The 25,145-nt window shown below is 33.3% G+C and overlaps 2 protein-coding genes across 13 annotated transcripts in view; both read left to right on the top strand.

Moving 5' to 3' along the window:
* The window catches only part of Clc-a (chloride channel protein 2), a 49,649-nt gene that overhangs the window by 2,607 nt on the left and 21,897 nt on the right, over positions 1-25,145 (top strand). For 2 of the 12 annotated variants that reach the window (XM_072891740.1, XM_072891738.1), the window contains exons 1-13: positions 13,173-13,959; positions 14,291-14,378; positions 20,536-20,821; positions 21,172-21,383; positions 21,575-22,095; positions 22,207-22,441; positions 22,558-22,720; positions 23,018-23,248; positions 23,526-23,749; positions 23,843-24,034; positions 24,197-24,339; positions 24,585-24,756; positions 24,823-25,050. In XM_072891740.1, the coding sequence (XP_072747841.1) occupies positions 13,811-13,959; positions 14,291-14,378; positions 20,536-20,821; positions 21,172-21,383; positions 21,575-22,095; positions 22,207-22,441; positions 22,558-22,720; positions 23,018-23,248; positions 23,526-23,749; positions 23,843-24,034; positions 24,197-24,339; positions 24,585-24,756; positions 24,823-25,050 (2,844 nt within the window). In that variant the 5' untranslated portion in view covers positions 13,173-13,810. Of the gene's footprint in view, positions 1-10,890; positions 11,823-11,918; positions 12,275-13,172; positions 13,960-14,290; positions 14,379-14,725; positions 14,770-16,699; positions 18,424-18,480; positions 19,198-20,535; positions 20,822-21,171; positions 21,384-21,574; positions 22,096-22,206; positions 22,442-22,557; positions 22,721-23,017; positions 23,249-23,525; positions 23,750-23,842; positions 24,035-24,196; positions 24,340-24,584; positions 24,757-24,822; positions 25,051-25,145 lie in introns of those variants that run through there. The other 10 variants (XM_072891739.1, XM_072891747.1, XM_072891746.1 and 7 more) reach the window with 10 other exon arrangements.
* Positions 4,667-7,627, top strand: LOC140665545 (uncharacterized oxidoreductase YjmC). Its single transcript, XM_072891786.1, has 2 exons — positions 4,667-5,662; positions 6,740-7,627. Exons 1-2 carry the CDS (start codon positions 5,312-5,314, stop codon positions 7,586-7,588), a joined length of 1,200 nt encoding a protein of 399 aa, XP_072747887.1. The 5' UTR covers positions 4,667-5,311; the 3' UTR covers positions 7,589-7,627.

Raw genomic sequence — 25,145 nt, 5'->3', positions numbered from 1 at the left:
AAAAATTGCGCGTCCATATGTTAAAATTTTCTTATGTTACCACGTTTTGATTATTTTTTTAATATAATATTAATATATAGCTGATATATTATTATTTTGATAACATTTTCATGTGCTTTTAACACATTATTTCAAACAATCAACGTGTTTCAAAAATCAGTTTAACATTCCAAGAAAAGAAAAATTAAAATAAATTTTTGAGTAATCATGAACTTTAAAATGTTCTATGAACATTTTTTTACAAGTTATTGTAACTACTCTTTTATGTAGTTTTTAATTAATTTGTATGTTATTTTTATATTACACTTTTAAAGTCACATTACAAAAATAAAATCTTGTGTCAATTATTTAACATTTCTGGTTTATCAATAAGTAACACACAATAAATGAGTAATTTTAACTTAAAATTTAGAGTAGACTTTCTGGAACATGCAAAAAATGTTAAAATTAGCATTTTATTTTTTACTGTGTACTTTTTACATCAAAATATTTATTCCCACTTCCATAATTTATTTATCTGCCAAATGATGTTACAAATATTATGACTCGTGCAATACTTTCGATAACGTTACTATAATTTTTACGATTATTTTATAATTAGTATTATATCAATTTCAATTAATTAAAAATAACGAACTATTATTTTTATCTAATTTCTTTATTTAATTTAGTTATTTATTTTATTTGTTATTTTTTGCAATTTTATCTATATAAATTATTTAAGTTTTACAATGAAAAGTGAATATTAGATTATATTTTGTGAGATTTTTTACAATAATTTTTTTTGAAACATTGTTGAAGTGAGTAATTGTAGAATTTTTCCTTCAATTTTCTTTTGATTGTTGTTGTTGAGTAACTCGTAACTATATTTATAAAATTGAATATTTATGATGTAATCTTGCAAATGTGCCGTAATACATGGAAAACATCGATTTGATTTTAATGTGAGATATGCATATGTTCTGTGGTTAACAATTTCAAGTATTCTCACGGAAAATGTGAACTGCAATCGAGATTTTTATAGGATATTCCAGGATTTTTTGGTAAAATAGTAATACTAGTATATTATTATATAAAAAGAGAAATAAAAAAAGATATTATATAAACATACATATACAGTCTACCAATGCCTTATTAAATAATGTTATAGCAGAAATATAAAATAAGTGAGATAATATTTTTATTTTTATAATTACAATCTTATTGTATTATTGTTACATATAAATTGAATGTAAGAATAAATCGAGATGAATATTTATCTAATCTGTTTATGCGAATTGTATAAATAAATTTTTTAACAACGTTAACTTAGTAAGAATTTACACGACCAATATTTTTAAATGGAACAGTAAGAGTAAATGATTAACAAACATTATTTGAAATCATTTTTAATGATTTCAAATAATAAGTATTCGCATAAACGTATTAAATATATTATCGATCAATTTTTACACTATATTTAAGAATAAATCTATTTTCTTCATATTGCAGATTTTTGTTATATAGTTATATATAAATTTTGTAATAAAGTATTTATAAGTCTAAATTTCTAAAATATTTATATCACATTTTTTAAATATTTCTTCATCTAGAATATACAATTTGGCCAAAAAATTCTGAAATATTTTATATAAAAAGTACTTGTATAATTAAGTTATATAACAATGTCTCAATTTCATTAATTTATTAATTAATTAATTTATGATATATTACATTTTTTGATATGTGACTCAATTACATAATATCAATGCGCAATCATTCAAATTCTCACTATCACACGTTAATTGTTCTAATCGTCTCATCGATTAGATCTCTAATTAAAGTCACAGAATTGCAAACTTCTCCCTACTCCAATTTGTTACTATTATATAATATTCAGTTTTTATTAGCTACATTGATCAGTGATTGCGCATTGATATGCTCGCATAACGTTTCGAGAACGAGGTAAATACCAAGTTTAAATGAAATATAATAGTAAGTTAATTATCTCAGTGATTAGAGTTCCGCGATAACGCGTCCTTGCCCACGTCCGTATAATGCCGATCGTTTACGAAAACAACGAAAATCGTTTCTCGCGACGATAATGAGTTCGTTGAAAAAAGAGATCGCCGCTTCTTATCGCGCAGAAAGTCTTACAACGATAATAAAATGAAAATTTACGAGAATTGGTGTCATTGTCACGTGTCATTATGTCGGAATTAACCCTGGGATTATGCTTTTTATCTCAAATATTCTACGGCCAGAGAAGCATAACTGTCGCACTAATTTCGCGATTGTGCGTTGCAGTTTGGAGCATCCTAGATCGCATATTTTTCATAATGAGTTTGTATGTCTCGACAATAAAAGAATCAGATTTTTATATAGTAACAAAACTATTAAAAAAATTTAATGTTCTTAATTATCTTTAGCCTTTCGACGGAGAGGTGTTTTTTCCACCACTTTTTATTATCATTTTTAAGAAAAGAATAGATTTTAAAAATCGTCTCTTCTTATATTTTCCATAATTATTTTGCTTGTTTGTATCTACGAAAAAGGAAAGATTTTGTAAAAGATTATAGTTTACAATTTTCTCTTTTTCTTTTTCAAACATTAAAATTGCGATATATCTCAATTAAAATCCGAAAATCTGTGTAAATTGATATACTATAATAAAACAGCGATTTTGTGTAATAAAAAGCGAGAAAGAGAAAAATAGGATAAATATTAATCAGGTATTTGAGCGACGAGGGGGAAAGAAGACAAAAAGATTAGAGCGAAAGAAATACATTCCTACTTTATTTATTACTTTCGATAAAAAAAATTTTTAATTACTGCACAAAAGTAACATGGATTTTACGCGCAAAGTTATCGTCTAGTATAAGCCTAATTTTGGAAACTAGAACATTATTGTGCTTTAATTCGTTCTAAAAACGGTGTAGAAGGAAAGATAAAGACATATTCGCACATCAACATCGAATAATTATCAAACACTGCAATTTTCGTGCAAACTAACTACTTTCATCTATTTTCTCAGAAACAAAATGTCGCTATTAACATTAAATGGATTAAATATTAACAGTCGTATTAAAAACACAAGCTTAACTAAAGGGAAAGAAATACGGGTAATGATACTAACGATCAAGATATCCTGCATTAAGAAACTCCGGAAACCTCTTGTCAGAGGCATAATCGTCTCTTTTATCGCGTACAGAATTAAAATTTTTTTTACTCACCGAACTGACGCGTTGCTTCATCCGTCTACAACTAAATCCTGTTATAAACTGAAATTCCAATGATCTATCCTTTGACTCGTCCTTCGACTTTGCCCCACTCCCGCTTGTTTTCTTTTTTCCAAAATATCACGTCGGTCGGATATATAAATAAACTTATCTTTCATAGCTCCACTCTCTGTTTTCTTTCTTTACATACTCAGTAGTCGTTTCATTTGCCTTATATATACTTTGTTTTTATTCCAAGGAAAGGGACTGGGAAACGAAAATATCTCAGTTATTTTTCATTTGCAAGATCGAAAGGCATTCAACGACACAAACGATCGATCTAAAAGAATTTCAGTCGACCATTTGATACGAAGAATATAAGGATTACCGCCGACATTATTTAATATGACATGCAATACGCAGTGTCTCAAGGTTTTTCCTCATTTTAAGAAGTATGTATGTGTAGGTATGCGTATGTATGCATGCATGCGGAAATTTGTGCGTTTGCAAATGAATAATTGAAAAATAAAATTGACAATATGAATCGATTGTCGCTTCGCGTGACTTGCTATTGAACTTATTTCTTTTTTATGTCAGATATCATTGCGATTGTATAAATCGACGATCTATGCATAATCAGATTATATGCACGATCGTAGGTGGATCGTATCAATTTCATGTGCATCTCACGAATAATACGTATGTCCCTTTACGTAACCAAACGTGCTGCGCTACTTTTTTCTCTTATTCTCTGAATGTGTAATTTATATTTTATTCACAGTGATTTTTAATTGATTTACATCCGTTGCAATTTAATTTTTTTCTATTTAAAGTCAGGAATATATGTATATACAATTGTGCGCAACAAATATCGAAAATTCGATCGCAATGTTTTAGCTGTAAGTTCACAACGTTCAAATGTCAAAATATAACATATGTATTTGTCATATAAATTTAACACGTAATTCTAATCATTATTATACAGTAACGATAATTAATTATTGTTATCACAATTTTGTATTAACAAAAGAAGCAGCATGAAATATGTCGCTCTTTCTTCTTACGTATTACAAGCACCGCGTTGTGAAATATTTATAGACAATTCGTGCAACGTAATAATACATTATAGTCATTTAATCATTAACAATTAATAATAAATGCTTCCTTGATTTTTATCAATCTCAAGATTATCCATTTTAAATTCTTTGAAATACGTAAAAAATAAAGGTAAAAAAGTTTCTACAGGAACAACATAAAAATCATAATTGTATTGAGGACATTTTTTTTAATTAATTAAATTTGTACTTAATTAATTACATTCTCTTAATTAATTTTCTTAAAGACACTGTCGATAACTTTGATTTTGACAATGGTAACAGTGTTCATAGCTCCCGCCAGAAAATTGCATTATAGTTTCTTCAATATTTCGCGATGTCAGTTCGGTCGAGTATGTGATGAACGCAACACGTGAGGTATTCTTACAAATCTCTCATCTATAAAATCAAGTATACATCACAAGTTTCTATGAGAGAAAACGTTGGAAATATTTGAAATACAAAATTAAATTTGTGCTTGAAGGTGAATTAGCATAGCTGAAGATCAGATCATCATCGATTCGCTCGACACTTGAGTCTGTAATCACTGATACATGATATCTGCGCCAACTACAGCGCCAACCACGTGATTTTGCTGATACAAGTAGGCGCTTAGTTCAAAAGAGATAGAGGAACTTATACTGAACCGTACTGATGTGGGAAAAGGAAGAGATATTTCTCTCACTGTATAAACGCAACGTGGAAAAAGTAAAGCTCGTTTTCCTCTTCACTCCTGCTTTGAAATTTGGAAGACAAATGTAACGTGAGATTTTATATCTCGAAGAGAAATTTCAAAACGTGTTTCGAAACGCGCTAATCACCAATCTGACCTCGAGTCGCATCGTGGATGATAAGCAATCTAAAACAACTAGACGACAACGCCAATAAATATTAAAAACGTTTCGTTCCATGTAGTACAGTTAGTTGTGTCTGATAATAAAGTACCAAGCGATAAAGCAAGACAAGTTGATTGGCGGATCGTGATCATCGAGCGACAAAAATTAGTAATTAGAAGATAATATGTCGATCTTCGTTCATAAAACGACGCTTAGTTGCTTTTACAAATTTTTAACGACGAACGTGTCGTCGCACGCGTGCATCACCGCCGTTAACAGAATCATGTCCACTGGATACCAGGATCATGACGAGAAGGTCGTTCCTAAGGACGAAGTCATTAGATTTATCCAGGATTGCATGTGCAAGGCCGGTACCACGCCAGAAGACGCGTACACCGTCAGTCATCATTTGATGATAGCAGACTATAGAGGCCACTTTAGTCACGGGATGAATCGGATGCAAATGTACGTGAAGGACATCGAGAATAGGATCACCGATCCTGCCGCCCGGCCGCAGATTGTCACCGATTTCCAGGTTCGAATGGATCTCTCGAGTTAATGATGGTGGAACTTGAGTATCGTGAAAAAAAATGTTTGACTCTTTTAAATTTAAATTCTTAAGTTCTTGCACATGTTTGTTTCGTCACGAGACATTTCGGAATTATTTAATTAGTCGGATCATACTTTGTACTTCTACTCGTCATGTGTATAAAGATATTGTTCAATTGCGGAGCGAATGAATTTACGTAAATTTTTTTCGAGCACTAGAGCATAATTAAGAAAAATTTATATACGTGGTACCATAAAAATATTGTGTTTATATACCACAATAATTATGGCTCGTTATATGGCTGGCCTTCGTATTTTAACAACCGATGACCTGATAAGATAACGTCTCTCTGATTAATAGGATTTGCTTTCTCCGTATTTGTTGCTGACTGGTAAACCTTACATATGTTTTTCTTATCGCATTTTCGATCGGTTATAAATATTAAGCGGTTGCAATTGCATACAATATCAATATGTACTTTATTTTCGTATTTTCTATGCAATAATTCAATAGCATTCATTATGTTAGTTGAAACGTTATATTAACGGACTTACAATTCGACAATAAATTCGAAGAATAAATTCGACAACAAAAAATATGAATTCTAATTTTATTTTAGTGCATTGCTGTAATTATTTTTAAAAATAATATTTATTGTTGCGAAAATTACTGATATTTTTTTTTCTTGGAAATATGTGCGTGACAATTTGTCGAATAGATACGCTGATAATTTGACGATCAGCAATAAAACTTCCAACGCTAATTAGCGCGACTTTAATTACATTCGCGAAAATTACAGCGGTTGTCGAAAATACATGCGCTTGCGTGTACGATAATTACTTTATTCGTATGCGTGTTATTCGGTAGTGTTTAACTCAATAATTGTATTTCGTTTCTTTCGAAGGGAGATAAGCTTACATGAGAATTTTATTTCCAACGAAGAAATTTTGTTTTAAAGGATAAGGATAGGAGAAAGAAATTAAATTGCGATGTCAAGTTCCACCAGAATCTAGGACCTACAGACTTTATATCTGGAAAATTTCTACGCATCGCAACTTTCAGGCAATAGCTCTCGTAGACGGAAAAAACGCGCTGGGTCAAGTGGTCGGCAAATATTGCATGGACCTCGCTATAGAAAAGGCTAAGAAGTTCGGCATCGGTATGGTAACGGCACGTGGTTCCAATCACTTCGGCATCTGCGGCTACTACACCATGATGGCGATGGAACAAGATCTGATCGGTTTTAATTGCACCAACACGAGTCCTCTGATGGCACCGACACGCAGCATGAAGGCCGGTCTAGGAACGAATCCATTGTCCTTGGGTATGGCTGCGAACGACGGCGACGAATTTCTTCTCGACATGGCGACCACTGCTGTCGCCCTGGGTAAGATCGAGCTAGCCATTCGCAAAGGCGAAGACATACCCGAAGGCTGGGCGCTGGGATCTGACGGAAAAGTGACCCATGACGCCGAGGAGGCTTTCAAAGCTTCCCTGCTGATGCCTCTCGGTGGCTCAGAACGCAATTCCGGATACAAGGGTTACGGTCTAGCCCTGATGATCGAAATACTCTGTGGTATTCTTAGCGGAAGTCAATTCGGACCAAACATTCGCACTTGGAAGACCGGCGATAGGATCGCTGATCTCGGACATTGTTTTATAGCTATTAATCCGGAGGCGTTTGCGAGCGGATCAAAGGAGAGATTGTCGACCTTGCTTAAGCAGCTGAGAGACTTGCCTATTATCGGCGAGGAACCCGTTTTGATCGCCGGCGATCCCGAGAGGCAACATATGCAAAAGGTCGATAAAGAGGGTGGGATCACGTATCATCCGAATCAGCTGAAAGCTTCGGAAAAATTCGCTAAGCATATGGGTGTGCGGCCGATGAAACTCCTTTCTAAATCCGTTTGACTTTCTGCTTATCAATAAAAAGATTGATGATTTAATCTATTTCATTTTATTTTTTATGTCTCGCAGTTTGTTCGATTTTTCTAACATAAAATATGAAAGATAATTAGAAGTTAATAAATGCCAATTGTATATAAATAATCATTAATCGTTAATACAAAAAAATTTTTATTACGATGTATATATATATATATATATTTATACTGATTTATTATATATGTAATACACTACGTAATATTTGATTTCTGATATTGTGTTCGTTAGAAATATTTCTATTTATAGAATAATGGCTTCTTTAAATCTAAAAGCGTAAGAAAAATCATTGATGCAAGATTTATGTAAAGACGACGTTTATTTCAATCATTGAATTGTACAAATAATGTTTATTGCAAGGCAAATCAGTTTGCGTGTGCAATTTGATCATTTGATGGAGGATACAATGTTCACTATGATGACATAATCAACGTTGCGGTTTGATCGCCGGTCGATGATGATGACGACCTTGGACTTGCTCGCTTGTTCTCGATTACAGTTGTTACGTCTTTGCGAGTGGGTGTCACCGATAATATAAGACTCGGTAGATTATTGGAAGTAAATAAGAGTCGCAAAACATTAAAGATCATTATTTTATAAGTGTTACAAATTGATAAGTTTTTACAATCGTGTACAATATTTTTAAAAAATTACATTTTCCAAGCACACATATTAAAAAAATAATATATACCTAAAATATAAACTAATATAAAATATAAACAGTTTTAATAAAATAACTTTGTAAATTGTAGCTTTATATACCTAAATATATATTTTGATACATGTATTATGTATGTGTTATATATGTGTATATACATTTATATATATATATAAATATATATATATATATATATATATATATATATGTGTGTATATATATATATATATGTGTATATATACACAATATTTTATAATAATACATTAAACAGGATAATATATAATTATTACGCTGTATTTTTTTTATTAATATATATGTAACCGGTATTTACTTTACATATATAAATGTGTCTAATTAATTTAAAAACTTATTAAGAATTTGTAGGTAAATCAAATTTTCTCGTATTTTGCTCATTCTTACAGAGATAATAATATAGAGTTATCCAATAAAACAGTCGCGCAGACGCTGCGTCTGACTCGAGTTTGCGTTATCAATCTTTGTCAAGAACAAATGCAATAGATTAAAAATACTGATGTTTCTAATTAATTTCTGAGAGTCGAAAACACGTTAATATATATATATGGAACGAGCATACATATTGTGCGAGGCTCACCTTGTATAGAAGTTTATTTTATAATAATTTTCTAACGCAAAAATTTTGATAAGATCTTATCTAATATGAAACATTTGGCGCTATAAAAGGAGATTTTTCTTTAAGAGTTCATTGATAAACTCGGTTATAATTATTTATATTTTATCTGTCAAATGATTGAACAGATTATTATCTTGTGTGAAAGTGCAGAACATATGAATAGTAATTATTACAGTCTCTTAGTCATTGTGCCGATAAATTTAGAAATTTATTAGGTTATCCTTTGCAGTTTTTTTACAATGTATTAAATGAATCAATTTTTTGATTATAATTCTACTTTCTTCAAGAAATAATGTTTCATAAAATTCACAAGTAATAACATATTATTTGTTAAATATGTAAAAATCTCTTCGTTAATATTAAATGCATCGCAACAGTTGCATTATAATTACATATAGGTATTTTAACTAGTATTAAATAAATGTAACAACTCCCTTATAATAGTGTTGTCAACTATGGTGTATGTACGTGCGATACAATTAGAGCTCCTCGTGACGAAGGTCGGTTACAATTATCACCATTGACTTTTTTTCCAAAAGAAGAATCTACGTAAGCGACTGTGAAGAAAAGAATCGTTTTCTTAGAAAGACAATTTTACAGAGGATCAGTCTTGGAAGTATAACTTACGCGCTAATCGATTGTCGTCACGTGTGATTCTGCTGCTTTTTACTAATTTTACAGGCCAATTTATTTAACATATTATTATTGATTATATTATGCGAAGAAATTTTTTCTCAAAAAAATGTTTGCATTAATTTTCAAAATAAGTACATACATAATGATTTGCATATATTTTTTTATTTAAACGTAGTTTCGTTGCTTGCGAACCTAACTATTACTACCAATTTGACTTTGCATACTTTTCTGTCCGATGAAGTCAACAGATATATAGGGAGTTCAAAAGTTATCGGCATACACACGCTTTGTTTGTCGCCACATTATCGAGTAGGCAGAAATGACATGATGTTTCCATTACACTTTCATACGCGATAACGTGACTCGTCACATGATCGAAGGGCTGAGAGCAATAAAAATTTAAATGAAAAATATGTTGTTGCATGAAATCGTTATCGCAATTAACGAAGGAGTCAAAGATCAAATATATTGCAGTGCGAGATTGATTCCAAATTTGCATAACTTATCCTGTGGTTGAACCCTCAGACGATGAACGTATTAAATTGTCTACTAATAGAGAATGATGTATGACTCATAAAAGCATCACAGCCGACGTTAATTAGACTTATCTCTTTAGTCAAATCTCCGCCTGAACGCTTGATAATCGAGCTATAATATCACACATTTTACACTTAATTTTTCCAGGCATAATTTTATAAATCTTGTTTTGCAAAAACTAAGATTGCAATAATATAAATTTTCCATGTGTATATAAAATTATATAAAATGAATGTATAAGAGTAAAAAATGTCAATCTATATTCTTCAACATTATTAATCTGATTTAAATCAATTATTGAAGAGAGAGATAATTTTATCTATATTATATTTGTCAAATTAAATTTTTCGAATAATCGAGTATTTTTGAGAATACAATTATTTATATAAATCACATGTAAAAAATACACATATATAAGACACTCTGTCAAAGATAGAATATAATAAGGGTCGTAGGAATCAGTGCTGAAGACTTTAATTTTTCATGGTGGCTAAACAGGAAGGAAGAGATCCATGATTGGACGAACGATCCTGTCCAAAATGCAATCGTCTGCAGTGTTGACGCATTGTGAGCACGATAATTCATTGCCGCGCTCCATGTGACTCGCATTAACTAATTCACTACGATCTAACACCCAGGGGGTCATGGAACCCATGGGACATCCGTGGCCTTCTGGGACTTGTTTTCTCATGACGATGTAACGTACATGCATATATATATATATATTACAATTTATATTTAAGAAAGCTTACACATGGTACAGTTTCTATCTGCTTCTAAATATCTTTCATTTTTTATTTTTTTATTTTTTTACTAAAAATGTATTTTTTAACAAATCTAGATTGAAGATGTGAGATTGAAAATATATATTTATGGAAATATTATTGAAATCCGCTGAAATATTTTATTTATGAATTATAGTATTTGGTGCACTCGGGGTCTGCATATATTTTGCAGCTGCAACTATATAAAAATGTTATTAAATATACTATGCACAATTATATACTACATACATAGAAAAGATTGTGAGAAATTTACGCAAAATAAAAAAAAAATACATTTATTACGAGAATTTCAAAAAATAATGACGTAAGAAAATGTATCGTTTATTATGCACTGATACTCGTCTGCGAGAATACAAAACGTACGTTGTTCATTCGGAGATTATGGAGAGGTCAACTCGTTCTCGGAAGGAATTGATCTCAGTTGCAGGTTCACACTGACAATGAGTCAACTTTTGACGGATCTTTATCGCGATTAATTGTGGCGATTGCCGTGCTTCGTCGCTCGATATTCATTGTTATATGCATTGATAGCAATCGGGCTTTTTCGCTCGATCTTCTTCGCAAATCGTCTCACAACGATGTCCGGCTCTGTTGCAGTTAGTGCAGTTTCGCGAAATTTTTACGAATCATGTACAAACAAGTGTATTAACGTGACCGGATCATGCCGGCTGTGTGCAAAACGAGACAGAATAGGAATTTTTGCGTAATCAGAGAAGATTAACTAAACTGGCGTCTTGTGACGTCTTCTAACTTAATGACGTACAAAAGCGCCTAATTGCTAGATAAACCGTTTGTCGCTAAAAATGTGCATATATATATATATTATATGAGTCTATTTTGTACTTCGCCGAGTCTTTGTGGTTCTCACTTTCGGGATACTTGTCGCTCCTCGAACAAAAACTTTTAAATGGATAATAGTTCTTTTAAAGAGGGCAGGTAATATTTAATAATATTAATTAATCATCGAATAACACCGTTTCTCTTTTTTCCTATTTCACGATTTCGTGCACAATAATTCCTTCGCATTTTCAGCACCCATATCTGTGTTTGAACGTTCAATAAGTGCGATATAATATTTTGTGAGTGTTATTAAGCCATGACGAAAGAGCCGTATCGGAAGTTAAATCATCGCGCAGCGTTTAATTTGCTGGCACAAATTTACGCGCTCGGCGGAGCTTTTGAGCGCAGCATAATAGATACGCACGGCGGTTATCTCTTTGCATCGCAATGTTCGATGTGGAAACAGATCAAACAAACGATTTGCACGGTATGGTCGGTCAACAATTAGAGACCTTTCTGCTTACATGCATGCCGCTGAATCTACTCCTGTTTAATTATCCGCATGCGGTCTTCGAAAATTACTCGACACTTAGCCACCGTGCAAGGAGGTACGTAACAAGATCTCGTATTTAATATCGCGAGTACGTTATTTTAGATACAGTAGAAGATCAATTTACTATTAATTATGAAACAATTAATTTTTTACGTTTGCTTTTCAAAAATTGACTGTAAGTTGTATTAATTTTTTTTAGTGATTTTTTATTAAGGTGCTATAAAATGTGAACGTGAAAACTGACAAAATGTGTAAATACATATATGTAACGTCTAATATAAACGCGTCAGGAATTAAAAATTTATTGTTTAAAAGTAATACCTCGGGATCGGAAACGTCATCGATCGGAGTTGACGGCCGGGACTGGTTAAGACGACCATCCATCAAATTACGTGGTAATTTTGGTCAATGATAACTCATGACTTTGAAGGCAGCTTCCTACGAACCCTTGCCGAGGGAAGTAGCCAATTGCCGTGCACGGCTTTCGTACAGTCGCTACTAGAAATGCCGTCAATAAGATTTTCTCTCACTGCGGTGATACTTTGATAAAATTAATCAGGTCACACTATGCGCTTTTTGCAGCAATGTATGTGCGTGACAATAATTTTTTTCATCTCAAATTTTTATTATTTGCTAAAGGTTAAGCCTAACTTTTCCATTCTTCTAATTAAATATATAATTCGCGCGAATTATATATTTAATTAATAATAATAACTGATTATAACTAATTATAATTAATTATAAAACACTGATAATTAATCGGTAACATTCCTTAATATTAAAAACAAAATTTTTTAAATAATTTTGAAAACGTATTAAATGTGCAATAGAAGCGAATATAAAATAAAATGCAAACACATTCTCTTGTGAATGAAATAATAATTAATATATTTGAATTCAATTAAAATGTCGAGTTTGATAAGAGGTGGCGAATTCTTTCATTGCGACGTACGCGAGATGTCCGTTGACAATGGGTAATTTGGCTGGATGGGGGGAAAGGGGGGAAATCGCGCGTGTGCATGTGCGACGTCGAGGCTGTCAGTGAGACCTAATGAGTCCATAAATTGGACCAGGCTATAGGGCCTTCTATCTGAGAATTGCATGGTTAGCTCTCTTGTCTCGTTGTCAGTGTGACTCACTTGCTTCGTGCGCGAGTTTTCTCTCGTTAGTTCTCGAATTTTTAACATTCCTTTGTTCTTAATTTTTCACGGTTTCCACATATCCGACGATATTTGGCGTGTTCTTCAACACATAGTTCCTTTGTCTCCCTAATCTGGAAGGATTAGGGAAAGATGAGCAGATGCTTTTAACTGAATTTGTGCTGCGATTTCATGAAGAAAAAGAAACACAACGGAGTTTATTACGTCATGAGGAGATCGAATGGTCGCATCAAAAAATGAGATTAAACATGACGAAGCAAGACAATCGCTGTCAATCATTTTTTTTCTTTTCTCGGAAAATACGGGACGTATTTAATATGCGAAGAAGTGGAAGATCATAAAGCGTATACATTGCGAGGAAATATCGACTGACTGCACGGACGCGACCGCATAATTTGTGAAATCGACGCGATCAAGCGAAGAGCGCAAAAATGGCGAATCAAATGGTGAAGAAAGAACTTCTGGAGGAGACTTTACATCACCATCCGGAAGGTAGCGAGGAGGAAGTGGACAAAGAATGGGAAGAATTTACGAGACTAATGGCGAAATTGAAGGAAAATCGCCGAAATCGGCCCCACAGGTATATTCGCGGATCATTTCTTCTTAATTCAAAATTCAGGAAAAGATATCTGTAAATTTAAAGATAAATTAAATATATCATCTGCACGTATTTAAAAAAAAATATTATTCTACTTTTTATGGAAAATTGTTCAATATTATAACGAAAGTATGGAAGAAAAATTAATAAAAAATTAATGAGATTTAGAAAGAAATAAGTAATTCCATAAGGAAATTTTTTAATATCATATTAGAGTTATTTAAAAAAAAAGAAAGCTAAAGTTAAATCATATGATATGATATATATGATATAAACAAAAACAGATTCGTCGAAAATCTGAAATATTTTTTAGAAAATCACAAGCGTTCTACCCATGTCCTCCGCCAAATGCGGACGAGGAACAGCAGGAGTTCGATCCTTTCGACTATATTAACACGATTGTAAGAAATTCTTTTTGACAAAATTTGATTTCTCGCCCATCTGTCTTTAAAATCAATTACAAACTGCCTTTGCTCGAAGCATTCTGCATTCTGCTTGTATGAGCATGCGACTTGGATATTTCTTACTATTATTAGCACTCTCAATGCTTTATTGTTCGTCTTTACAGTGTTATGAAGTCACGTATTTTATCTCAGTGATAAAAGTTATGCTACTATTTTCCAAATTTATAACAAAATTTTGACAATGTTTTTAATTATATATTATACAATTATGAGTTATTGCAACTTGTAATAATGTTAAGGATTACAGAAACGGTTTATAATTAAACTGTAGCTGTTTTTGTTAGACGAATCCTAGACAAAAGGCTGCATGCCAAGAGTCAATGTATGGGTATGTATGTACAGTCTTTAAATATTTATTATAATATAGCTTATGTAAAATATTCTATAAATGCTGTACACATACATATGTCATTATTATATATACGACGATCACATCAAAATTTATGTCGATAGGACATATGCTGAAATATTGCTTGCTTTTATGATGTATTTTATAATCATATATTTCGAAGTTATAATATTTCGTAATCAAACTATGCTTTGATGTAAACGTTATGACTTTAACCAACGATTTGTTCGAGACTTTTCATGGTCCATAAAGCATCCTGTAACATGGGACCTAACGACGCGACCTTTGAACAATTGCCAAGTAGGCGAGACTAACATTTTAAATAAACGTTTCGTGAGATGTGATCGTTGTAGGACAATTGTAATTAAAAGAAACGCGTATATTTTCTTTCATTTTATATCTTATCAAGATATGCATTTTTATGCATTGACGTGTGCAATTTGGAGATTCAATCTTATTTAACGATATTTCGTGTCGTGATCTTTTTTGTCGATATAGAAAAATGTTCGATGTTCGTCATATAACTATCGCAGTTACAGAAAAAACACGATTTATTCGTGATAGTTGACAGAATGTGCATATACGATAGACCTTGACTCGTCGCGTGTCACACGAGATCATATCGGCCTTGCTGCGACGACCGCGTGTCGAAATCTTTTAACAAATTTAGAAACGCCGGCCGGCGCGGATCGTAACATTCGCGCAAAACCGTACGGAGAGAAAAATTTCAACTCGAATTTTTCGATTGATATGAAAATATGAGAGATCTATAAAAGATATGTCACGTCGCAATCGACTAAAAATATCTGCGAAATCAAAAGACATATACAGGTACATATCGCAAAAGTATAATTCCCGGTCAACTTTTGTTCTGTATGAATTTTTCTGTGTAAAATACGTAAATCATTTAAACAAAGTGCGTTATGTTGACAGTCTCTAATAAATATTCCTCGCGTAAATCGCGGTACTTTTTCGCGTTGCGCGATTTACTTCGAGCAGGTGTAAAATAGATGGGACGTTGGTGATTTATTGGCAATTCGCCACAGTACGGCAATATTAAGAGCGTGCTGTAATCCGTCAAGTATTATTACGACCGACAGACGCGTCTTTTCGTTGTCTCGTTGCAAATTGAAAATTGCGATGCTTCAGCTGACTGCTATACTTCGCTAAAACAATGCGTTTTACAACTGTAAAGTTTTGCGACTGCGAAAGCCCGACTAGTGCACTTTAACTACTTACGGTAACGATTGACATTAGTCACCGTAATTAACTAGTTGATCGGCTGCCAACTGATTGCGAACGATTTTCACGCTCATTGCAATTCGTGTGAATTTTAGTGCTTCTTGAGATATGCGTTTTCTCTAAACTTTGTAACGTAAAATTTTTCTTCTTTTGATTGAACGTATAATAAACGTAAACTCGAGAAAAATCAAAGTACCAATTGTTATATACGAATTAAATTTAATTGATATTATTTTAACAGTTTAATCGTTTTATAAAATATTAATGAAATTTTTTTATTGAAAATTTATAATATTTTATCGTGACAAGTATTTATAAATTTCCTTTCGACTTTTGTAATATACATAAATACGTATAAAATTTCGGCTTATTTCTTTTAAGCAAAATAAGACAAATTTCAGGAAATACATTCAAAATATGTATAATTGTGTATACCCGCGTATTAATTCGCTTGATAATATAAAGTACGCACCATCTTTGTAGCAACGTTTCTCTAAGCAACGTTTTCATACGCGAGAATGAGTTCTTAAGGACTTGTTATCGGACACGCGTGACCAGCATGAAAAGATCCCCATGTTACCGCGATACTCATATATAGACATTTATATATGTGTTTTATATATATATATATATATATATATATATATATATAATTAGGAAGATGTGTGCATCTCCGGAAACTGCACATATCAAGAGAATGTAGTTTCCGGACGCGTACACCGAGAGATATATCTTTTTTTCCTATTGAATTAATACTTTCGTCTAATGTGTATTAAAATGAATAAAATGATTGTAATTTATGAGCTAAATTGATGCCGATAATTTAATGAAATACCGTCCGCACGATATTTATTTTCGCGCCTATTCATCATACGTATCGCCAATCGGTCAGGCCTAATTACTAAAATTGGATTAGGGGCCGATTGCCCAGTGGAACGTGGTCGCCATTGACGTCACGATTGTATGCATAGTCGCCACTCAGGTGACGTCTTATTCAATTTAGTGAATCGAACTTATCTAATATACATAACTGTTATTTCTCACGTGTTTATTTCCGCATTTGAATTAATCGTTTCATGATTAAAAAGAGTGTTTATTGCATATCTCATCGACATTATGTTTTTTATCTGCATGATTTAATGTCTGCGAGAATTAAAATGCATGCGATTGTCGGACAAAAAATGATTTTTATACATCTATGATTAAATGAAATTAATGATGATATTCTGAAATACGCTCGAAACTTTACGATTTATTATATAGCTATTGTCGCAGCATGATAACGCGATGCATACGCTTTTATATCAAGAAGTCTCATATCGGTGCCAAAATCGTATCAAGGTATCACACATCAGTCAGACTCGAGATCATTGACGCCGCAGCCAAAATCGAGGCTTCATTATCCATATTGTTTTACGAGCTAATTTTTAAAATAACATCTCGCGCACTTAATTTCTCTCGCGAAAAAGAAGACAATTTGTAAAATTGTTGCGATAAAACAATCACTTGCATATATCTATCGATACTTTCACTCGCCGTAATATTTTTGTCAGCTTTATTCGATTACATACACGATCGGTTGTTGATTAGTCAATTTGTGAACAACATAAACTTGCAACAAGTAAACAAATAAACTAAGATGACGCGTGCCAAGTTTATGAATGTAAGTATGATTTGATAGTATTAAAGTTATCAAAAAAGTGAAAACGATACATAAGTAGTAGCAACTAAATAAATAAGACATCAATATATCTCGTATCAGATATATTTTTAAGAGACCCTGTGTGTAGGCTAAATAAATCTGTCATTGTTATATATATACGCATGTGATAAAAGTCTAGTTTCGAAAAAGATATAATTTTATAAATATTTTCTAACTATGTGTAGACGATTGGAGAGTCTTAAAAATCTGAGCGCGACATACATTTTCACAATATTAGGTAAAATATTGTGGCTTATTCGGCAATAAACAATAGGATTTCGCCCTGTCGACGCAGGTTGGGCGACTCTAAAAATAAGGATTTTGACTGTTGCCAAATTTCAACAAATATTCCTGCTGAGATTTGAAGCAGACATTTATGAGACGTCGCCGTTCAGTTTGCATTCGTATGTACACACGCATAGATGCATTTGAATTGTTTGTCAGAAATAAGAAAAATTTCTCGAAATATAAATGCACGTAAAATCGTAAGAACTCGCACATACATTGCCGTAAATTTATCACGTATCGCTAAAATTGCGAATGTAAATAAATATGTGTTGAAAAATATAAACAAAATTCGTGTAATGGCAAAGGATTTAAAAATTTATTGGTGGCGAATAAAATTATTGAAAAGTGAAAAAACTTTTCTAAGTGATTAAACATTGAACGATGTAAGCAAAACTCTAATGGTGAATTTTTTATATTAAAATTATTATTAAACAAAGAATTTTTTTATATATGTGACGTATTAAAAAAATATTTATATTATATATTATAAAAAAATAAATATAAACAAACTTCGCGCGAAATAGACGATTAAAAGATTTATTGACATTAAAAAATTATTAAAGTGGAGAAAGTAGATTATGCGGAGAGAGAATATTTTTTCACGTTCTTTGACTATTACATATCTACTCGTTTTTCTTTATTATTCCTTTTAATTAATTTAGTCTCAAAGTGACTACAAAAATGAGTAAAAAACAAAGAAATAAGGATACTATATATTCCTCATCGTTGAAATCCCGACTTTCGGGATTTTTGAATGATGACTTATAAACTTGATGATACTGAGAAAATTTTATAAATATATTAAATTTTAAAAATTAGTTTTAACTATCTACTTTAGAATTTGATAAAGATAAGACGATAACCACCGAGTACTTCTACCTTTCAGTCGGTTGGAACTTGTATCAATCTCGCGTTTGCGCGAGACAGCAACAGTAGAATTTTACATTCGGACTTCCGAATGAAAGCAAAGAACATATGAGCATGCGGTGATGACTTAAGAAATGTTTGATAATTCAAGGAGATCCTTAAATGACTTAAACAATCCGATTTCCCGCGAATCAAATAATTCGAATATCGAATCCTCGACGCGATCTGCAGGATTTTTCACTCACAATCAGTTTTCTCCGACTGTGGTTTTGAACAAGGCGTACTTCGTCTGTAACGACAGCTATCTCGTAAGTGCACAATCGCATATAAATTTATTCCATATCTCGCGAAGGGAGGTAAATTATTTATTAAAACATTATCATCATTAAGAGAGAGGAAATTATTTTCTCTCGCGAAGAGAGATAAATTATTTATTAAGACATTATCATCATTGAGAGAGAGAGAGAGAGGGAGGACACACTGTCTTCTCCTAACTTTATAAATAATTATAATAATATAATAATAATTTTGTCAAATTATTTCTTATAATCTACTAATAACAAAACGCGTTATCAGTCGATACTCGTGGAGTGAATGAATCAACACTCAGATAATCATGACGCTCCATTATTAAGCTTGACATGTTTTCTGGCATGCTAGATTACTACTAGTTTTTCTACGCAAGTTTATTTAAGATTTATAACTAAATGAATAAGATTGCATTTAAAGAAAATAGCACGAACTGCGATCAATCGCGTGTCGTTCTCTTCATATGATTAATCATTTACAAATTTTTATCCGAGAAATTCATTATCATCCGTAAATATCGAATATATTAATCGATCTACGTCTGCGGATACAACTAATTTTGTGGATAAAATAAAAGCGCGCTCGTTTTGATAAATAGTCTCCATGTGAGAAATAATCATTTTTTAGTTTTAAATCAACCATCTAAATTGCATATTACTAGGTATCATTTTTCTCTTTGACAATTACCGGAGTAAAAAAATCTTGAGTCGAATGAAACTTTCGAATAAACAATAAAAAAATTATCTTTAAAGATAAATCTATTTGAAACATCGTTAAATTATTGACTAATAATAGACACATATAAAAAACGCGAATTATACTTAAAGTGTTTATATATTTGAGGTGTTTAAAGAATCTACAAATGATACGAAATTATTCTTTTTTTATATTTCGGAAGAGTTCTCTATCTCTCTTAAATGGCACGCGTGTCGAATATATCGGATCATGTATGTCTTCTGAAGACATTGTATTTTTACTTAATTTTATCTTGTGTTCTTTTCTCTATGAAAAAAATTTAATTTCCTAAATGTTAGAAATACGCGTCATTCTTATAAATAAATAACAATGAAAAACCGTGTTAGCTTCTTATATTATAAAATTCGAATCACATTTTTGAATTAACAAAAATAGGCAGGAAACGTTAGAGGTTTGCAATGAAAATTTGTATTTTCCGGTGTCGTGGTTATAAGCAGTATTTCATGTAAAATTATGTGGACCGTTTATTAAATGGATTTAAAGTAGCAACTCGGACGAGTGAGCGTATCGTCTTGCGTGATCGATTAATTAGCGGTCGGATAAATAAAGGAAATAACACGAAATCGGCTGTACTTGTCCAGATGTATGGTCGCTATACGAAGGATCTGGGTGAATACGCGAAGGAAGAGGCGCGCAGACTCAAATATCATGATAAAGCGAGACGGAAGTATGACAAAACGAGAGCCGAGGATCTGCGAAAGTCCCGACGGGGTCCTGTGTGTCGGAAATTATTAGCTCTGCTGGCCTTCGCCTGGAAACACACCGGCGCACGACTTGGCGAGGATTGGGTCTTTCTTGCCCTTCTCGGAATCATTATGGCACTCATCAGCTACGCCATGGATCGTGGGATCTCCATGTGCAATAACGGTCAGTCCACTTTGCGTTTAGGCGAATCATTATCTTTTAAGGGAAAAATCTTACATATTTCTCATGAAATATATACGGAGAAATTGTGATTATAAAATATACTTATTATGTATATATATATATATATATAAAATGTTAGAAACGTTAGTTTATTTTTTCTATAAAATTACTTATAAAGTAACATATGACTTTACATAGAAAATCAAAAAGCAATTATAATATCTGAAAATTAGCAGATAAATTTGAATAGAAAAATATTTTTACAAAAATATGATGAGATAAAAAATATTAGGAGATGTCTTTGATATTGATTGTCCCGCGGTGCACTGACGATGATCTCGTTTCACCAGCCAGGATATGGCTCTATCAGGATCTTACGACGCATCCAGCTCTCAAGTACTTGGCCTGGGTGTCGATGCCCGTGTGCCTCATTCTCTTTAGTGCTGGTTTCGTGCACATCGTCGCACCGCAAAGTATTGGCTCCGGGATCCCGGAAATGAAAACCATTCTTCGCGGGGTGGCGTTGAAAGAATATTTGACCTTTCGTACCTTGGTCGCCAAGGTTGGTTAAGCACGTTTGTTACATAACATTCATCTCTACAATCCATCTATCAAAAACTCGAGAAATTTAATTTTAAAATAAATTTCGGGCGCTTGAATCAAAGTTGTGTATTATAACTTTCTTTTAAAGAACGCGTCGCAGAATCCGCTCGAAATGAAAGCAGGAACGATAAAGATCATGATATTCCAAAGGTTATCGGCTTAACGGCAACCTTGGGATCGGGGCTGCCGCTCGGCAAGGAGGGTCCGTTTGTGCACATCGCCAGCATCGTCGCGACGCTCCTCTCAAAATTGGTCACGAGCTTCCAGGGTATCTACGAGAATGAAAGCAGGAACTGCGAGATGCTGGCCGCAGCCTGCGCTGTGGGAGTCGCCTCCTGTTTTGCGGCGCCGATCGGTGGTGTACTCTTCAGCATCGAAGTTACCACGGTGTACTTTGCAGTGAGAAATTATTGGCGCGGCTTCTTCGCCGCGGTCTGCGGCGCCACGATGTTTCGTCTGTTAGCGATTTGGTTCCAGCGCGAGGAGACCATCACGGCCATGTTCGCCACCAGCTTCACCATGGACTTTCCTTTCGATCCGCAGGAGCTTTTCGTTTTCGCTCTGATCGGTGTCGGCAGCGGACTGCTGGGCGCCTTCTACGTCTGGCTGCACAGGCAATATGTCATCTTCATGCGGAAGAACAAGAGCATGAACAGCTTTCTACAGAAAAAGTATGTGTATTTGAAAAATCGCATATTTCTATTTTTAATAATAATCATATGGTGAATTCTTTCATTCACTTTCTGGAAGATCTGCTATTGAGAAAAAAAATTCACTTTTAGCCGCTTTTTGTATCCTGGCATTGTATCCCTCCTGGTCTCATCCGTATCATTCCCGCTGGGACTCGGCCAATTCATGGCTGGTGATCAGAACACACACGATCAGGTTCACGGGCTCTTTACTAATTTCACTTGGACGCAGGCGAATCTCGGCGTCGAGGAGATGAATATCGTCAAGCATTGGTCTACGCCGTACACTGACGTTTTTAGCGGACTCCTTAGTTTCGTTTTAGTTACCGTAAGATCATTTTCTTTCACGTAATTACTCGAAATAACAGTGTAGTTAATTATTTTTTAAATATAATTATGATAAAATAACAGAGGTATATGATAAGAAATTGATTCTGGTTTCAGTTCATCTTTTCTATCATAAGCTCAACGGTGCCGGTACCATCTGGAATCTTTATCCCTGTATTCAAGATCGGTGCCGCACTAGGTAGAGCAGTAGGAGAAGCCATGGCACTCTGGTTTCCTACTGGTGTACGCTATGGTGGAATAATTACACCTATTATACCAGGTAATTTAATTAAACATATAATTATTTATTATATATTTAGATTTATTTTCTCTTTTGCATTAAAAAGAGAAAAATAGATCGCATACATGTATGTATTTAAAATATAATATATGAAATAAAAATTATCGTATTACTGAAATATATCGAACATAATGAAAATAGCAATTAAAAATTGTTAAAAAACTACAGGCTTAATAAATTTTTATATTGAGCAAATTTAATTGAGCAGATTTAAAAGAAGAGGCAAAATTAAGATAAACATTACTTTTTAATGTGTCGTAAACTTGAATTATATAGGTGGTTATGCCACGGTGGGTGCCGCTGCATTTTCTGGCGCGGTGACGCATACGATATCCGTCAGCGTCATAATTTTCGAGATGACCGGTCAGATCACTCACATTGTGCCTATAATGATAGCGGTGCTAATCAGTAACGCTATCGCTGCGCTCTTACAGCCTAGTATATATGACAGCATTATTCTTATCAAGAAGTTGCCTTACTTGCCCGATTTGTTACCATCCAGTTCAGGTACTTCTTCCTCTCTCTCTCTCTCTCTCTCTTCTCTTTTTCACTTTCAATTAATTCAATTTATTTCAAATTTCTTCCAACTAATAAATAATAAAACTTTTTTCAATTAATAATCTAATAAATAATAATAAATTAATATTATACGCTTAATTAATATTATATTAATTCCATTATTTCGCAAAGCATTTAGTTCGGAATGATTGATAAGGTAATTCTACAATTGTTACGAATTTATTATAAAAGTCACGAGCCTTAAAAAAATCATCTTTAATTGTAGGAATGTATAATGTCTATGTGGAAGATTTTATGATTCGAGACGTAAAATACATATGGCACGGTATTAGCTATCAGAAACTGAAGGAGATACTGAAGGAGAATCGCAAACTTCGCGGATTTCCGTTAGTGGATAATCCGGACTCCATGATACTGCTTGGATCGATTCAGAGATTACAATTAATCAAGCTAATCGAGAAGCATATCGGTCGCGAACGAAGGTTACAGGTAATGTAATTTTCAACATCAAGAATTACGTGAATTTTTATTTTACACTCTTCGTTTTATGTTATATTTATTTTTATTGTTAACGTGATTTAGGTCGCGCAAAAATGGCATAAGGAGGCAGAGGAAAGGGCGCGCGAAGAAATGGAACGGCAATTGCGGGAGCAGGAGAGAACGAGAAGGCCTTCGAGATTCGAGGTCATCCCGGCACCAGACATTCTCAAGATGCAGCGACAAAGTGTTAATGATCTAACGATGTCATCAAACAACGGTGGCGGTCCTGATCATGTGAGTCACACGTTCCTTCAGTTGACTTTGACGTCAATTGATAAATGATTGAGACCGCGTATTGTCGTCTTTAGCGTTCTTTTGCGGTTGTTCCTCTTTATTATCGCGCACGTTAACCTCCCCTCGAAATTAACATAGGTTTCTATTTTCATTTTTTTTCAGCATACGTACCATTCACCAATATTCGGCTCGCAACCGAAAAAATCGATCCTGAAGAAGACGAATTCTTTCACTCTAAAAGGATTCAGCCCGTTAGTTAGTCCGGCTGTGACACCCTATACGACTGTTACAGGCGCGGAAAGCAGGCAAGCATAGCTCTCTTTTTATATTATTTTATTTATATTAATTTATATATTTAATATCCTCCTCTCTTTTAATATGCGTTTTATAAAAAAAAAAAACTTTGATTTTGACATGTGTCTCTTCTTATAAAATTTTATTTTTTTAAATATATTAGCAAAATTAATTTTTTAAATTATATGTAGATGTAAAATATTAATCCAGTCAACAATAGTCAATTATTATTAATGATTATTCGTATTTATTCCAGAATACGCTTGGCGTTCGAGGCGATCTTTCGTAAATCCGCCACGTTGCAGGATGTGGATCCCGACCCGGAGCTAGGTAGTACCAGACGCAGTGATAGCCAGGAAGTTATCAATGTGCCGCCACATACGCCCATGTTGGCTCCAAGCCCGGCAACATCGAAGAAAGTACAATTGGTGAGCAAATATTTCTGACTATTTTTCCTGCAGATAAGATTTGCACGTCTTTCATGTGTTAACTAGCCTCGAGAAAGAGTGATAGACATGTCGCCCGAGGACCAAAAACGATGGGAGGAGACCGAGATGGCACTAGAGGTGGATTTCTCAAGATGTCACATTGATCCAGCTCCCTTTCAACTAGTTGAGAGAACGTCCCTTTTAAAAGTTCACAGTCTTTTCAGCATGGTCGGCGTGAATCACGCTTACGTAACGGCTATTGGCAGATTGGTCGGCGTTGTCGCCTTAAAGGAGGTATGTATATAGAGATTTATTTAAGTATAAATAATATTTATAAAATGCTCGATTGTAGAATGTCGACGAATAGATTTGATAAAATTTATAAAATT

Source organism: Anoplolepis gracilipes, chromosome 5, assembly GCF_047496725.1.
Source record: "Anoplolepis gracilipes chromosome 5, ASM4749672v1, whole genome shotgun sequence".
Classification (NCBI taxonomy): Eukaryota; Metazoa; Arthropoda; class Insecta; order Hymenoptera; family Formicidae; genus Anoplolepis; species Anoplolepis gracilipes.
The sequence above is the reverse complement of the archived record's forward strand: the minus strand, read 5'-3'. Positions and strand labels throughout refer to the sequence as shown.